Source organism: Crocodylus porosus, unplaced genomic scaffold, assembly GCF_001723895.1.
Source record: "Crocodylus porosus isolate Cpor-Errol unplaced genomic scaffold, CroPor_comp1, whole genome shotgun sequence".
Lineage (NCBI taxonomy): Eukaryota > Metazoa > Chordata > Crocodylia > Crocodylidae > Crocodylus > Crocodylus porosus.
In genome coordinates, this window is record NW_017728947.1 from 21,178,686 (window position 1) to 21,197,292 (window position 18,607).

Genomic DNA, 18,607 nt, shown 5'->3' on the forward strand with positions numbered 1-18,607 from the left:
AGTACCAACCTTTAAGGGGTCGGGTAAACGCTGATGAACACATGACAACTTAGGAGATCCTAGTTGTCCTAGAGATCCCAGATAGTGCATTTTCTCTTTTCTGTAAATGAATATGTGAAGGACTTCTGTATGAAAGTCTGGCCAAGCATGACTTGAGAGACCTCCTGACTAGCATTTGAAAGTGGATGCATGTTACTTTGTAGGTGCAATGCAGTCCCTGATGCATGAAACTGGTCCTGGAATCTTAAGATGATGTCTTGACAGAGAAGGTGATCTCACTTTCAGCACTCACTGCTATTTTCCTTGTCAAGCAGAGGAAATTGTTCACAAGGCCCTGCACAGTGTTACTACAATGACTGCAGGGGTAGCTGAAGAATGCCTTCCCCTACTGTGACAGTGTGCCAACTTGGGTCTTTGTTCCTTGGGGTCAAGTAGGGGGAGTGGGGCCTGCCTTGAACTCTCTTACACTAACAAGGAGCGATCAGGGTCCTGGTGAGGACAAAAATACTCAAATTACATCTGTAAAATGAGACAGGCAGCCACAACGGGGGGGGGGGGGGGGAGGAAGAAAGCAGTGCCAAAATAATCAGTGCTGCAAAAGTGATGCAGCGGTGACCAAGAAACCAATGCTGATGTACTCAACATCAAGGGACAAATGTGGAGGCACCCCATACTGACAAAATGAACATAACAGACAGCCTGCAGCTGTGAGATCTAATGCACAGGTCTTGGAGCTAAATTAAACTGATACATCAAAACACCAAATACACCTAAAGCTGGGAGAGGGCTCAAGGCATCAAAGCTTACACATCATCATGTCTGTCAAAGTGGTGAGATGAGTCACGAGACTCATGGGTCCACTTCTTCTCTCTCACCTGAAAGGAAGAAATACAATCCTTCAAAAAGATCCCTATGCAAGCCAATGCTTTTGACATCAGAGCGGTCAACTGAACTAATGGTGGCGAAAAGAACTAATTTGGGGGAATGCAATCAGGATGTTGAAAACCCTTCTGGAAGATAACTTAATTCAACTTCAATATCAGTACCAACAGATGAGATGACAAAGTCAAGTTCCATGTACTCAAGTTCCTGGAAATCCTTTGCTTGTTAATTTTGGTTTCAACAAATCAGGACAGTTACAGACACAGACTTCTCTAGAAGATCAATACTGGGTTCAGATGCCTTCACAGCCATCTCCAATCAGTGGAAATGAATGGTGAAATTAATAAGTCCTTTATGCTGCCAGAAACAGCCAAGTACAGGCAGTCCTCGGACTTACAACACAATTGGTTCCTCAAAACTGCATCGTAAGTTGAAACGTTGCAACTTGGAACCAATTTTCCCATAGGAAACAATGTTATAAATGGGGGATTGGTTCTTGAACCAAGGCCCCATACCCTATTTTCACCAAAAATAACCCAGAATTTTGTACTCAATCAATTATAGATTAGTAGTATAGCTACAATAATGTATTTCTATTATAAATAGCAATCATATTGATTTGGAAGGACTTCTTTGAGGTGACTGTGCTGGACTTTTTGAAGGGCTCTTGGCTGGAGTCTTCTCAGTAGTACTGGCTGCAGCTTTTTCTGGAGACCTGCCTTCTTTCTTAAAGAAAGCGTCCAAGGAAGTTTGGACAGATATTCTCCAGGGAGATGGGCAACGCAGTGAACTTGTTCGCTGGTGAGACATCAGGTCACATCAAACATTGTAAAGTCAAAACTGACGTCAGAAAGTTGAAACAGGGTGTCAATTTACAAGCGCTGTAAGTGTGAAGTGTTGTAACTTTAAACGTTCTAAGTGGAGGACTGCCTGTACATGGATTATAATTTGAAATGCGACATGTTTCCCATCTCTTACAGAAGAGATGTCAAAAAGAGCTGGCCCTGAGGGCTGGATGAAGGACACAGGGCCAGGTCTGCAGGTCAGATGGAGCCATCATGCAGGGCCAGTCCAGTGCAGATGCTGCGTACAGCATGTGCCCTGAACTGGCCAAGTGTGCTGTTTGCGGTGTGTGATGGCCCTAACCCCACAAAATATATGCAGGCCAATCCAGGGCACACACTACACGCAGTATATAGGACTGGTCTGAGACTGCATGTCGGATCCTTATGAGCCCAGCTCTCCTTATGGGCCCAGCTCTGTGCACTGGATCCAGCATGCACCACTAGTCTATGGGCTTGATCCAGACTGGCCCCAGATCCAGACATAGGTACTGCATATAAAACATGTCCCACATGCTGTGTGCAGCGTGCTAGCTCCAGCTTGGTGTGCAGCACATGGGTCAGTCCAGGGCACACACTGAATGCAGTGTCTAAGCCAGACAGTCATGGAGTCTGTGGGCCTGATTCACTATGTGCAGGCCACACCAGATGGACCAGGGCTGCTGCATTTTACAAGCAGCAGGCAGTACTGCAGGCCAGAAGATATAGCTCTGTGGGCTGCATCTTTGATGACTCTGTTTTATAGAAAGAGTCAAATCGCAGAACCTGAGAGAGCTGGTCTCGAGCATAAGTGAAGAAAACAGCAGCAAAATGGGGAAGGATCAAGGAAGCCATGAGGTCTAGACATTAGCAAAAGGTGAATAATAAAAAATATTCATTTGGGCTCAGTGAAAAAATAAGTCTCCTCTTATACCTCTTTGGATGAGTGCATAAAGACCTAGGTAAAATACATACAGCCTTACATACTAGCCTAGAATACATACAGCCTGTGGTTTGAGCTAATGGGTCAAGGGCATATGACATCAACTACAGGGAAGATCCATGCAGACCATATTAGACCAAAGGGAATTCTTCTATATGCATCAATAGGCTTTGATAGTGTATTGAATGCAAGGAATTCACAAATAATTTTTCAGGCAATAGTTTTTGTGGCACTAAAATCACGCATTTTGAAAGAGAATCAAGAATTGTTTGGCTGAGAAGCCAAAAGCTGCTGCATATTTGGCAGTGGCAATAAAAGGATTTTGTGTGAACTTGCTGAGAGTGAGCAAGCTGCTCTATGCTGTCAACTTTTAGCTGTGACTCCAAAAAATTTCTCTCTCTCCATTCTGCCTTCCCAAAACAAGGTGCATCTTATTTAGGGGCACATTACATGTGAGAAAATACTGTAAAATGTTTGACAACCATTGATCCTTCTAGATCATGATGTATGCACAAAAGGTCACCCAGACCTTCAATGGATTGCCTAGGCAGGAGTGGGGTTTTATTTGTTTGTTTTTTTAAGGAATGGAGGCTGCCCAGACCTTCAACATAAAATGTAACTAAGAAAAAAAGCATGTAGTTTGTTGGCAATAATTCAAAGGGAAGCTGACAAGAATTCTACAATGTGTAATATTAAGTTAATGCATTAAATGTATCAATGTATTAAACTGAGAAGTTGAAAAAAAATTGTGAAACAGGTATACACCGCACCATTATCACCAACCAGGCAATCACAGTGCAGCTGATTTTTGATTGCTGACATACAGACAGACTCCCTACTTTCAAAGTACTGGATAAAAATAGGTCCTCAGAAAGTCACTGTACAATATATATTTTTAATTGTTCTCTTTTCTATGACTATCACTGAAAGAATCCATGCAATCCATCAAGACAGATCTGAATCTTTTCTGAAAGCAACCCTTAATGATTTCTTTTTTGACTGAATTTCTTTAAAACCATTTTTAAAATTATCACTGTTGAGGTAATGAAGACTTATAGGAAAAACTACATCTACAGTTTTGACTTATAAAACAATAGAATCAACGATGGTTTAATTGAATAAGAGTTTCTTCAATTCCATGCCAAAATCATCCTTTAATACATCAAATATATATAGGGATCCATTTTTGAAACAGCATGAAAGGATTTAGCCATACACTTACCAAACTGAATAGTACTCATATGTTTTAGTATGACCTAACAAACTTTTTTTTTTCAAAAAAAAAAAAAAACCTCCAAGACAAAAAGGTTTAAAATTAAAGCAAAGTTCACACCAAAGTACAGAATTATGTTGCAATGTAAACACTTGAAATAATTTATTTTACCTGATTTGTTCTTTTTGTCAGAATTATCATCCAAAGCTGATAAAGCAGTGGAGATGCTTTTCTGAAGATCATGGTTACCTCCTACAGAATCATCTTCATCAGAAGAAAATGTAGGCAATGTTTCCAAATTTTTCTTAAGTTCTTCATCAGCTTTTTTGGTTGGACTTTCACTGCCTACCTCAACAGACACAGGAGCTGCTGCTGGTTGTGGTTTTGAAGGTGGGTGGGGGCAAGGGGCACGGACTATCTGGGTAACTGGTCGTCTAGTCCTGTTAGGCATTCGTACAGCAGGAGCAGAAAACTGTTGCCTAGGTCCAGATTTCAGAAAGTCTAAAAAAGATCCAATGAATCCAGTTTTGACTTCTGGTTGTTTTTCTTCCACTTCTTTGATTTTTTGCCTCATTTTTTCTTGATGTTGGTAAGTGTCATAACAACACTCGGAAATAGGAGAAGAATATGTTAGGCATATATCAGTTCCTCTTGAATTCTGACGTTTACACTGCCCACTTTTTTTCAGTTGTTTCTGGTTTACATTGTCATCTTCTACAGCATTTTTAATTTGGCCTTTTCCTTTATTTTTCTTCTTCTGCAAGCTATCTTGAGTTAAATCGTGGTTCTCCTCTTCAGTTTTATTAACAATTCCATCCCCTTGATGCGGTACAGGTATTGACTGCAATGGTCCTTTAGCCTGGTTACCTGCTACACTGCCATCATGACCACCCATATTAAAATCATTATCTGATGCTGCGCTCTCTTCACTTAGACTCCTACCACTTGAAACAAATTCTGGGTCTCTAGTGGTCAGTGCACCTTCAACCGGGATATCATTATCTTCCTCAGATTCATGATTAATGCTAGACTGTTTCTTAGCTGTGCTAGAACTTTGCTCTTGCTCCTGCTGACTAGGTCCAAGGGTGGGGGAGGTCATTCTACTTGGTACATTTTGATCAGAAGTCTCAATATGCTGTTGATCAAGGTTCACATTTTTTGGCTGTATTGCAGACATAGCTGTAAGATTTAGAGTTATTTGGCCTCCATTTAGGGAAATGTTATGTAGGCTCTGTGGTTTCCCAACTACAGTGGGTGAGGAACTGAACCCAGTAGACACATGTCTTACATCTATTGACTGGAATTGAGATTTGGAATTTTCACCATTTTCAACAGATTGTATTTCTTCTTCATTAGATGTTGATTTAGCAAATTCAGATGGTGTGACCCCACAAGCTGCTGCTGTTGCTGCCAAGATATCATCTACGTTGGACAATATATTCCTCTCATCAGTTAGAAGCATGGACTCTGGGAAACATATTGAACCCAGAGAAACAAACTGATTCTTTGAATCATGTTGATTTGGTTGAGTAAAATGGTCTTTTGTTGTCAAATGCTGCTGCAGGGGTTTTGAGGACTCAGAGATGTCCATTTTCATAACTTCTGAATTTTGAGGATGAAGCTGTTGCTGAGAATGACCCCCGTTACTTTGAATTATATGACCATCTATTTGAAGGAACGGATGTGCTACCTGCTGAGGACTCTGTATTCGTTGCACTTGTGGAGATGCCTTTGCTTGTCCTAAACCTGACTGCAGTATTGACTGCTGAAGAATTTGTAAGTCACAGGCAGAGTCCAGAAGTACCTGTGCACTGGGCAAACACAACTGATTGCTATGCCTCAAAGCATGAGCCTGAATGTGTTGTGATGTGCTAACAACTTGACTCTGCTGCTCTTGGGTCTTATTTTCATGTACCTTATGCAATAGAACATGTTGCTGGTTTAGTTCTTTAGCACTTGCATTTACTTGTGCTGCTTGCATTAAATCAGCTGCCTTTTTAATGTCATGGCTTACTACATTAGTGATATGGCCAATCTGTTGAGAAAGCTGTGCAACAGAATTAATCATTCTTTCATCTTTTTTTGACCCTTGTAAAGTAAGTCCAACAACTTGATCTTCAAGACGAGAATTACTTCTGATTACACTTTGAGAATATCTGTCATCTGCCTTTGAGACCCTGTAGGCTGTATCCTGAGCACTGATTTCATCATCAGTCAGCCGTTGAGTAGAAGATTCAAGAGAAGCTTGCTGTTGTAATGCCTGTAAATCTTGCATTGACAATTCATCATCATCTTTTGATGAAGCATACAAGTTAGAGTCAGATTTCCTTTTAACATATGATTTTGTATCTGAGGAAGATCTATTGTTCTGCAACGTCTGTGAATGAGCTGGGGAGGCAAAAGGAGGGGACTGAACAGCTGGTAAAAACTTTTGAGATTGCGGAGAAGACGATTCTTGTGGCTGAGAATTCTGAGAAGTCTGTAGTGAAATATAGTTCTGGCTTGGACTTGAGACTGACAGATTTTGAATACGAGGAGAGGAAGAAAATGGAAGAGATGGTGATGTTAATGTTAAGGGTTGCCCTGAAGTATAGCTTTCTGAAGGACTAACAGCTGACAAAACTTGTGATTGAGATGAATAGTTAACCTGTGATTGGCTAACAGGAGATAAACCCTGAGAATGACTAGAAGAGTAGCTCTGAGACTGGCTAACTGAAGAAAGATCCCTCGTTTGCCCAGAATAGTTCTCATTTGGAACTGAAGTTAATACCTGTTGTTCTGAGGAGTAACTTAGTGTCTGAGTATCAGAAGTTATAGCTTGTGATTGCGCAGAAAAAGTCAAAGTTTTATATATTGAAGGCAGCTTCTCAACCTTGCCGGATGAGAAATCCTGTGAAAGACTGACTGATGGCACATTCTGTGATGGCGTTGAAACATAATTTTGGGATTGGCTAACTGACAAAAGAGTTGGTAGCTGTGCTGTGGAATATATTTGTGCTTGGCCTGTTATCACAGAACTCTGGTTTTGTGCAGTTTTGAAATAGCTTTGGGTCTGCACAGGGGGTGCTACATTTTGAGGTTTAGGGGTCTTGGTTGACCTTGGTGGCTGCTTCGTAGAACAGTTTTTTGCTTTTGCTGTGGAAGCGGGTGGGAAACCAGGTGAAGGAATTGCAGATGTATAAGACTGAGCAAGTTCCACTGAAACTTGAGAATGAGAAGTCTTCTGTTGTGGTCCTCCATTGCTCACCTGAGTAGCATCTCCAACTGGACTGCAGGACAATGCTGACTGCCTGGATGTATCCTGAAAATTAACTCCACTTGTATTTGATAAATAACTATGTAAGGAATGCTGTGAACTAGTCAGTTGTGCCTGCACAGGCTGCGTATTTGAAGGCCTCTGATGGTGTTTAATAACACTACATTCTCGCTGAAATGCTCTATCAATGGATGCAGTGGAACCAGTAAAGACAGATGTACTATATGCCTGAGAGACCTGTTGAGCTCCTCCCAGTGTTGAAGGCAACAAAGTAAACTGAGGTTGCAAGAGATGAGGTGCAGATTCTTGAGCAGAACGATAGGTTGATGACTGAGGTGGAACACTAGTACTTAAAACAGAGCTGCCTAGGCGCTCAAATGTCAAAGCAGTTGGAACTGTGCCTTGTGAAGTCTTGATTTGTAATAATGGGTCATGAGCAGTTAAAAGACCATTCGATGTTGCACTGAAAGTTGCATCTTGAAGTGTAAGAGATGGAGTAGTAACAAAGCTTCTACTGCTGAAGGAGTTTGGATGCTGATAAGCTGATAAAGCAGATGTTGGTGGAAATGTTCCAGAGGCTGGCAATGCTCCAGTAACAAACAGTTCTGTGGGTGTTGAGGAATGCATGCCTGAAAAGAGAAAGAGAGAGGGGGAACACAAAAAAGAAAGTAATATTTTATACTTTTTACATACTTAAAACAAAATGGTCTATAAACCCTTTCAAACATACCATCAGATTCAATGTTCCTACATGAAATAAATGCAGTATTATCACTATATTTACACAGATGCATTATACAACGTTTGTCCCAACATACAAATGAAAATACAGAAACATGGGCATTTATGGTCTAATTTTTCCAAGATGGAGTTCAATTTTTTCAAGTCTCAACTCCACTGAACTCCTTCAGTGAGCTGCCAACAAAAGGCAAAACCTGACGTTGCAAATTGTGGGTGCAAAAATTCTCAAAGAGAGAAACTAGGTTAGAAATCCCACACTTTCAGATATTTTTTTTCCCCTTATTTAAAAGAATATCTTCCCCACATAGCACTAATCCAAAACTCTGGGCACCTTGGATCTGCATTAGAAAAACAAACCAAAGAAACTACACATATAACACCATAGGGAATTTTACAAAACAGAAATCAAAGCCTTACCATTTCTCTTACCCATCTACCACCCCCTAACTAATCAAACAGCAGAACAAAAGTACTGAAAAACCCCTATATTACGTGTGCCAAGCAAGTACAGACTAAGTTGAGGTGACTACCGTTCACAAATTGCTGGGCCACAGAGTGTAAAATGTTTTGGTCTAGTAAATAAAATTTACACTGCACTCTTAAGAGATGAGATTTTATATATTTATAGCAAAATATTCCTTGTGGCAGCTTTTAAAATTTATGAACACTTACGTCCTTTGTTGAATGTGTTTTTTTAGAAAAGGGGATTTTTACATCAAGTTATAGAAAAGATACACACACTTACATGCCACCTGTATGTTATAACATGGTATAAAATTCTATGGCATCCACAAGATAATGACTATCAGAACAAAAGTCTTGGCATTACCTACTTGCAGACTTGTACTTCATCATCTGCTCTTAACTGATATAAGGATATTTGTTAATAAACCAAAAATTCCATATAATTGTAATTATAACATAATTATGCAAATTTGCTCAGTTAATTCAAGTCTAGCTATAAAATTACTTGTCTTACTCTTCATTTATACTTCCCATATAGCATCTTCCACTAAAGAAACTCAAAGATTTATGAACAATTGATGAGACTTCCTAACCTCCCTAGGAGTCAGAACAGGTGCAGGCAATTATTTTGGGCAGAGGGCCACTTACTGAGTTTTGGCAAGCCATCGAGGGTCACATGACAGGCAGCCCAGGGCAGATTAATATTAATTTTCTAAATTTTTTAGGGGCCCAGCAGGCTGGATAGAATGGGCTGGTGGGCCACATCTGGCCCCCAGGCCTCATTTTGCCCACCTCTGAGTTAGAAACTACTACTATTCCTAATTTAGAGGTGGTGGATAGAAGCAAAAACTGGTGAAGTCTCACAGGAATCTGTGGCAAAGCTAAAAAACCTAGATGCTAATTATTAACTTTCAGTACCTTTTCATGAGATTAACCTACTGTATTTACCTGAATCCACGATGACTTCTAATTTAAGATGACACCCCGCAAGATGTCTATACATGGACACTTATAAATTTGTTATAGTTTTCCATATATAGAATCTAATTATTGGAGGGTCACCTTAAATTTGCACCCCCCCCACTACTATACACAGCAGCAGGGAGACAAGCAGTAAAGAAAGCAGTAGCAGAGAGGGAGAAGGGGTAGAAGGCCACCACACCTTACCCTCAACCCCCACACCTTACCCCTACCATCATTTAATCACCCCACCACCAGATGCCTCTCCCCCTAGGCCTCCCACACCTCCAATTGCCCCCCACCCCCCAAACACACATGTTCCCTACCCTAACCACTGCTCTAGCTCCAGCTCCAACTCCAAAACAGGGCATGGAGCATTCGGTGTCTCCAGCCCTGGCCAGATTACAGCAGCAGCTCTGGCCCACGGCCCATGTTGGCACCAGACCAGGAGCTGCTCTGCTGATGCTGATGATCTTCCCTAGCGCACCCATGTCCAGTCTCTCCTGCACTTCCCGCCCCACACCATGCATTCCCTCACTGCATACTGTGTGCTATCCCCCACCATCCACTCTTTCCCTGCTGCACAAGCCACCTCAAGTTGCCCTGGCTAGGCAGCAGTGATAGCAACAGCTCCTGCCCCAGCATTGGCCTAAGGCTGCCAGTGGTGGCCTTTCTGGCCCATGGTCTGCATTGTAACAAGGGGAAAAAAAATCATCATGGATTCAAGTAAATATGGGTCTTTTGGTTGTTTTGTTTTTGTTTGTTTGCTTTTACACAAACAATGAAAGCCCATATGAATTAACAAAATTTCTTATTTAAAATCCAGGCAATGAGTCAAATTAACTCACTGGCCTGGCCCCTCAGATATCAAATGCAACGTTCCAAGTGACCTTCATGAGCTTACACATATGATTCATGTAGTTCAAGCATTTTCAATTCAGTATCTAAGAAGAAAACAGCTATGTACTTTGGGTCACCATTCAAAAATAAGAATCCATACTAAACAGGACACCTGTTGTGATACAACAGATAACCTGTAAATAAATCCTATTTATAATTTAAATAATCTCACTCTTTTCCCAAAGAATTTTTTCAAATTCTTAAGTACCTACAGCATGCTTTTAAAGTTTGATTTCAAAGTTTTTTAAACAGCATCAGCTGCAACAACTCTGGAGCCCTTAGCTGCCCTTTCAGTGAACAGAAATTAGATCCAAGTTACTGAATAATTTCCAAGATGTCTTTCATTTCACATTGTAGGATAGCTATATTGGTTCTTCCAGACAGATTAAGATAAAAACTATTTTCACATAATATTGGTTTCAATGCCAAATTTAAGTGTAGCTAGATTCTTTTCCAGGTCCACACCTTCTATAAAATGAGTATAAAAGCACACAGAAAGTAAAAATATTTAATCATGAAACTAATGTATTTTGATTTTAATTTTGCATGTTTATGGGTCCTCAACTGACCCTTCTTTTTCAGCAACTTAAAACTCTTCTTAACATTGAGGAAAATGCAGGGCCAAGTGTGGCAGCACCACCTTATTACTGCTGCCATTTCTTAAAAGAGGAGCTGTTGAATCAGAAAGGAAAAGTAAAAACTTATGCTTGCCTTCCCCATTAAGAATCAAACACACCAGGAGAAACACACCCCAACCATCCTTGAAAATCACCAGGGAAAAACAGGAGGGAACAAACAGTCTGTGCGCTGATCCCTTCTCTCCCATGTCCCCCAAAAATCTGAGTGCGAGAGATGTGTACAGATTTCCAAAATACATACGCATTACTTCAAACAAGTAATTTGGAGTTAAGTGAGAGAAGCTATTTTCTCTCCTAGCATTTCTGCAGAAGAGATGGAAGAGTCGACCCTCCAAAAATGGCAGAGGTAGCTGAGGGACATGGAGACAGAAGACAAATATCAGAGGACCATGGCAAAAAAGCTCAAGGTATTGCTTGCTCTTAAATTAGTCCTCTGGACAATATGCTCAATTCTTTCCACCATTACCTGGCAGTCCCAATAGCTCAGGGTTAGTTTCACTATCATCAGATCATAGAACTTGCAGGAAATCTCCCCCTCCCCAAACGTACTTTGCCTAATTATGATGAGATGAGAAGAGGTGCTCCTCTCAGAAGACAACTGCAGATGTAGGAATGGGTTGTCACCTATTTTAAACACTACCAGCTGAACAGCATCAGGGCTTTTTTCTATCTCAGTCTGAACCCAATGCAGAATGTTTTCTTCTTGCTGCCCAAAAGAATTCTGGGGAGAATGAGAATTAGGTAATTGTCCTATTGACTTTTTTGGGTTGCTCCCCTTTGAGGCAAAAGCAGCTGCCTCATTTTCAAACAGCCCTAGTTGTTGTGGCTCACCCTATACACTGTTCATTAACTTTCTTGAGCAGCACATGGAGCTTCTGCAACACCATTTTTAAAAGGTCTAACTCCACATATATCATGGAATCCAAGATTATTCTTGAATTTTAAGAAAGCATATTACAGGAAACAGTCATAGGGAGGGGTCTGAGAAAGAGAGTTGCTAGGTTGTATGGATAGTGTAGCTGAAAATTCCTGACTGGCTGCTTACAGACATTAAAGCAAAAAAACCCAACCCCTGCACTTTACCAGAAAGAGCAGCACATTAGTTCAACCTGGCTCCACAGCATCTGTATATATCAGATGCTTTTTTTTTTTTTTTTTTGGGGGGGGGGTGGCCTTTAAAACCATCAAAGAAGCCCCACTGAAGCGCCCCATCTATACAGATGTTGGGGGAGCCGGGTCCAACTAACGCGATGCCTCTTCCAGGCATGCGTTGGGCTTGGTGTGAGAATGCGCTGAGTTTTAAGATTTGTTTTTTTGTTTTATTTTTACATCTGTAAGCAACCATTAAATGGTAACTTATTTATTCTAAATTGTTAGTGTAAAAAGCTCCAAAGAGATGCTAAAAGTATAAATTAAATTCACTGGAGAAAATTATATTTTTGTGTTCCTCAAACCAGGATATACAAGAGGGAGGAATGGAAAAGAAGAAAAAGAGAAAAGGAAAATACAACTGCAGAAAGAGGGAGAAAAAAAATGGAAACTAAGCATAGAACATTTTTTAAATTGCTGGAGAGATTCAGTGTGGCTGCAGTGACAATTTTTTTTCATTATTAGCTATACCATGCAATCACAGGGTTACACAGGAGCATAAACAAATCAAGAACACAATCCCAAAAAAGTTTCAGAAACACTGATCTGAACAATTTTTAAATACTCAGAACTTTTTGGAATAAACTTTTATAGATTTTGCTCATATTCTTCAATGAGCACTACCAAATTCAAGTTTGGTAACATTCAGATTTTAAAACAAATGCCAGGTTTGGTTTTTTTAATGCAAAAAAGTAAAAGATTATAGTTTTCATGGCTGCAGATTTTAAAAATGACTAAAAATTGACATAAAAATCTTTACTAGCAAGATGACATCAAATATTACAAAAAACCCATTTTCTTGTACCTGTCTGCCACGCTGGAGCTCTGAACTGTGGCACAAGGGTAGTTCCTGAAGAGGCAGCCTGGACAGTGAGAGACTCGATTGCAGAGAGAAAATTCATAACTGAAGTTTCTTTAGTGTTATTTCCAGCACTGTGTATACTGGTATCGAATATTCCAGTAAGACCTATATTTGGAAAAACACAATTGTTATTTCAGACTGAAATGTATATTACAGTCAGAGATAGATCAGCTTCTCAAAGAATTTAAAAGGGCAGGGGAGAGTCAAAAATAAATAAGTAAACAAACAACCTTACTGTACTGCTTCTTTAAAAAAAGTTTCTTGCATGAAACATCAGCACTGGTGTCAGTCATTAGTGAAATACATCTGGGAATGCAATTGGAAGGTGCCCAAAAAGATTTAAAAATTCCATAATTCAAAGTATTTTGATTTGTTATTAGGAAGCAATGCCACCAGTTGTAAGTTTTCTTTATGCATCTTCCTTTCTTGCAGGTTTTGTTCCAGTCTTTGCAAAGTGCTGAAGTAACCTATCATCAAATTTTCTGGGCTAAAATATTAGCTGGCATTGAAAAACACATTCTAAGGTTGTACATATTTGTATGAATCAACATACATTCATTCTTGCATATTAGTCTTCTAATTTTCACAAAAATTGCCGGTACAGTACCAGTAACTTGCCTTCAGAGCAACCAAATAATATTTTGTACATATAGTATGCCCCTGATTATAACAAGCACCCTAATTCTCAAAGGCTCCACGAAGGAAAAAAATATCTTACCTTGGAGTACAGGTTAAGTACCTCAGGTCTGAGATCTCTGAAGTGGCCATATGCTAGAGCTGGGGGCTTGAAAGCCAGGGAGCCCCATGCTGTGGACCATGTGGGGGAGCCAGGCCTGATCTGGTTGCAGCACCCCTGGGACTGTGCAACTCTGCATGCTGGCTCCAGAGCAGTGTGATGCCTGACCCAGCAAACAACCAGAGAGCCAGCATGTGGTCCTGGACTCAGTGCACTGCATCCAACCCAGCACATGGCTCCAGAGCCAGTGTGCAGAGTCCAGCAGCAGGCCAACCCCATGCACCAGCCTGACCTGGTACATTGTCAGGAAAGGGGGGTTGCCTATGGGTCCAGATGTTTAGCAGTGCCAGCAGGGTGGTGGGACCCAAGGAGAGCATTTTCCTTATATACAATGTGCGCACCAATCTTCCCTAGCTGGTTTGGAAGGAAAAAGGTATGGGTTATGTGCAACAAAACACAGTATTTGGCCCTTGTGTGTAGAATAAATTAACAGTTACTTAGACAAGTACTGGTAACTTAACATGCAATTATCTGAAGGAGAAAAGCCACAGGAGATTTCCCTTTCTGTTGGTACAGAATCAGAACAGATTACAAATCGTAACATGTTCTACTTTCCTAATGGAAACATAGAAGGGAAGTGGTGAAGTGTTAGCTTCTCTAAAAGAATTCTGCTACCAGCTTGCTCTTGAAAGTAACAGCAAATGCTTTTTCATTACAGGCACCTTAAGACTATAAAATTAACTTCAAGATTGTTTTATAAGAGAGCATTGTATTAGTCATTTAAACTACGTTTTCATGACAGATAGTTACCAGTAGGATGGTGTGTGGTAGCATATCCAGGAAGCTGATGAGAAGCTGCAAATGTCTGTCTGTGAAGAAGATCCGTTTCTGAATGTGGTGGATGTCCTCCTCCATAGGTTAAACTAAAGAATAAATGAAATGTGGTAAGCTAAACATACATGCAAAAAGCAAGTAGATGAAACAGTGACAAGAAGCTGGAAAACTGTAGAAAGGAAAAAAAAAACCACAGGCAAAAATCGGACATTTGTGCTAGAGCAAGGACTCCATTAAAAGCACTGAGTAGTTAAAGCTGAACCTATGAGCCTGAAAAAGCCTAAACTCGCCATCATAAAAATAAATTCTATGAAATATTGTCTTAAGAAAAAAACCCAACAGTTCCTTAATTCAGTCATCTGAGAGAGCGGGATTATGATTTTTGCAGTGCTTTACTCCCATAACATCTAGTGTTTCCAACCCTCTAGGACTGCTCTGGAGTCTCCAGAATTTAGATATACATCTCCAGGAGACTGCTGAGAGTCACCCAGGAAATAAGTGATAGGACGGTCATTAAAATAAATATTTAATGTTGAATCCAATTTATACAGTAGTCCAGTGGGTTTTTAAAATGTAACAGTAATGTACATTTGCCTCCCTGAGTAGAGTACAGTCATTAATGTCATTACATCATGTGATGAAACCTCCCAGAATAGATTCAAACAGAGTTGGCAACCCTAACAGCACCTGCATTAGTGGACCTCTAGCCTCATGACTGTTATAACCAAATGGTTCAATTCTGGCCCACATTTAAACTAATTTGTATAAACTGACTAGGATTTTCAGTACAAATATGTTAGACCACTAAGAAGCAGTAAAAACTGTAAAACATGTAAACGTTTTTGTTCAATACTGGATTAAAATGATGCTGAAAGGGAGAGTGGTAGAAAGCAACAAAAAGCCTTCTAGGATGCTAGCATTAAATAAAAGTTACAAATCATATGTACTTGAAGTTTTAAAATGAGTCATTCGGATTATCAAGGAGTTTTAATCATGTTTAAGGACAACAAAACCAATTAAATGATACAAACAAACAGTTAACGCTATGCAACGTCTAAGTCTTCATAAGAGCAATAATGCTAATGCACGAAGTAAAATAAGAAAAAGAACATCAATACCAAGCTCCATTAGAAACAAAGGATAAAAACTAACATTGGCCAAGTAAACAATTGGTAAAGAAAAATGTTTACTCTCAAGCTTCTAAAGGCAGAGCTCCACTGGTGCTAATGAGCGACTGGTAGGACTGCTGGGCATGGTACAATACTGCCAGGCTCCAGACATTCAAGAGTTGGAATAAAAAGAACAGCAAAACACAACACCATGCCATCAAATTAGCATAAAATCAGAGTTTTTATTTTTTAAATAATGAATTGTTGGTAGGGTGACAGAGTGGGTGAGAAAGATCATTTTAAATTTCAACACTCAATGCTTATGAACACATGCAAAAACAGACAAACCCTTCAAGCTGGCTGCTGAGAGGGAGACTCTATTTACTCTCTCCTATCCCCTGTGATGTGGGGCAGTCAATCTGAATAAGGGAAAAATTGAGCATGCCATGCCAAGAATCATTACATCATGGGAAACTTCTAAAAAGTCACCAAATAATGCAGGAATTGGCAACTCTGAGAAGGATTTATTTTCTATTAAGATGACAAGAATGAACAATGTAGATACGGTGGCCCAGCAAAAACATTGTGCCCAGTATAAATTCTGAAATCAGTGAACATACTCTTGAAAGGGATAGCTATACAGTGAAAGACAGACAGAGACAGATATATTGAATATCCAGGCACCTTTTTCTTATAGCTGATCCCTGAAACTCAGCATATTTTTATTTTTCTTTAAATACAGTATGTAAACACTTGGGTTACCACCACCAGACTTCTAAAAAGAATAACTAAAAATCTTAAAAGTGGCCATGATACATGGTGTACTCACCGCCTGCCACTTACACATCTATGCACAGGTAATTATCACTTTTACACCTAACCATCAAGGCTCAAGTTCACCATGAGAGCACCCAGTAGGGCAGAATGCAATTTCTTCCATGTTTGCTAATGATGAGGCTTCAAGTGTTCAACAACAGCACTTTCATAGTGTATCTTTCAGTAACAGGCAGGATTCAGCTCCTCTTGATACTAAAAGGAAGAGCTTAATGTGTACTTGAGACCACTTCTTCCTAGTTTTATCTTTAGTTTGTGATAATAAACACAAGGCATCTTACACACTCTTTTTCGCTGTTGTGGTTTGAGATGAAAAAAATTACTGATTTGCATCTTTGTTATGAAGAGCTGGCAGACATACCTATATGACATTATAGGTTAAGTCACTTAATGTTTTTGTTTATTAGGAGTTTAAAACTCACCCAGTGACCTACACTGAATCCACACTGTTGGATTCTGGATGCACACCTTGCTGGGGTTATCTGACCTCAGCAGTCTTTCTTGCCCAGAGCAGAAGAGCTGCACCCAATGATCTCACAAGGTCCCTTCCAGCCCTAAACTTCTGTGAAGCTGTGAATACCTTTGTAGGCTGCATCCAGCCCACAGCACAGACACCGACAGTGGAACTGCTAGGGACACTAGCAGGACCAGCAGGAGCTGCAGTGGTGGCAGGACAAAAAAGCAGTGGGACTGGTCACTATCAGGCTCGTGCTTGCCCTCTTGCCACCAACAGGCATGTTCACTGGAGCCAAGGAACCCCACATTCTGCAGTAGGCCACAGCTCCCCCACGCAGACTTCTGGTAGCCCACTGGTAGCCTGATGGGCCAGATGAAATAGCTCCACAGCTCAGTGTGAGAGAGCCCCAGCCTCGAGCAGCCCTGGGAACAGCGAAGCGGGTGCCGCCGCGGCAATAAACTGCCGGCGGCTGTGGAGCATGGGGCGCGGTACAGGCGGTGCAGGCGCGGCGGGGCTGGCACCGCACGCAAGCCACCAAGCCGGCCTGACTACGGGGACGAGTCCCTCGCTGGCTCGCAGGGCAGGAGACTTAATTACCTCCCCCAGGTGTGCAGCGGCGTCGGCGGGAACAAAAGCCACACCGGAGTGGGGAGGAGCGGAACCGGAAGGGCCAGGAGGGGAGCGGATCCCCGGCAAAAGCCCGGAGCGGCAGAGGCTCGCCGACACGCGTCCTGCCCGCGTATTCTGGGGAAAGGGTAAGGCCCCGCAGGGCCAAGGCATCAGGGGCGACAAGCCTCGAAGACATTGGCGGCGATTATGAAGGCTGGGGGGCACTTCGCCCCAGCTGGAGGCCGCTTGGCCAGGGCCCCGGGTGAAGTGGGCTGCGGGCCTCGGCCACAGTGTGCTGGGGACAGAAGGCGGAGCTGCCCAGGCGGGGCAAGGACCCTACGGTGGCAGACGACCGACTCCAACCAGGAGACGAAGGCCTCCTGAAGGAGGAGAGCAGGACTTGAGGGGAACCAGCTGGCGCAAGGGACCCAGAGTCAGGCGCCCGTGGTGGGACTGGCAGTTCGACTCGGGGGTTAATAACTTTGTATTTTGTACGCGAGGTGTTGCCCACCCCTCTCTCCTGAGGGGAGGCCGGGAGGGCAACCCGGACTTGAACCTGGAGGCCTGGGTGAGGGCGTAGGGGAGGACGGAGCCCTCAAATATCTCAGACTTGAATCGACTGGAGGTCCCACTTCTGGACATGCATGCTTCATAAAAGACACACTGAACCAAGGAACCATCGAAGTGGTGGCAGGTGGATCTGTCGCGGGCATCCCCGGAGTGAGGGCCCCTACCTGGAATTAGTGGACAACCACACATAGACGACTGAGCGATCGGACTCGTTGACGGGCGCGTCAACACTCAGACATGACATCCCTGTTTTACATCATTCTTAAAGCCATACTGTATTTTTAAGCCTCAAAGGATTTCATAATTAATTTCACACATAACATTCATGAAAATGTGCACTTATTTTTTAATGCATATTTAGAGACTATCTAATACTATAAAAGCCTTAATCTGTCTGTCCACAATGCTTTATTTGCACTCTGACTGTCTGACTGATACAGCCAGCCAGAGTGCAAATACAGCATTGGGACAGGAGGTGGCAGTGTGGTGCAGTGCCGCCATAATGGTGGGGACACAGGGGATGGAGCAGTGCCTCACCCCGCTCCCTGGAGGCAGCAGCAATGGAGCGGACAGAAAGCGGGGGGCAAGGTGCTGGCCTCGCCCCCCCCGCCCTCTTCCCTGCGGTGGC

General features: G+C 41.8%; 1 protein-coding gene across 2 annotated transcripts in view; it reads right to left on the reverse strand.

Moving 5' to 3' along the window:
* The window catches only part of QSER1 (glutamine and serine rich 1), a 76,832-nt gene that overhangs the window by 27,926 nt on the left and 30,299 nt on the right, over window positions 1-18,607 (reverse strand). For both annotated transcript variants that reach the window (XM_019551521.1, XM_019551520.1), the window contains exons 2-4: window positions 14,377-14,489; window positions 12,774-12,935; window positions 4,031-7,744 (exon numbers count right to left, since the gene is read on the reverse strand). In XM_019551521.1, the coding sequence (XP_019407066.1) occupies window positions 4,031-7,744; window positions 12,774-12,935; window positions 14,377-14,489 (3,989 nt within the window). The remainder of the gene's footprint in view (window positions 1-4,030; window positions 7,745-12,773; window positions 12,936-14,376; window positions 14,490-18,607) is intronic.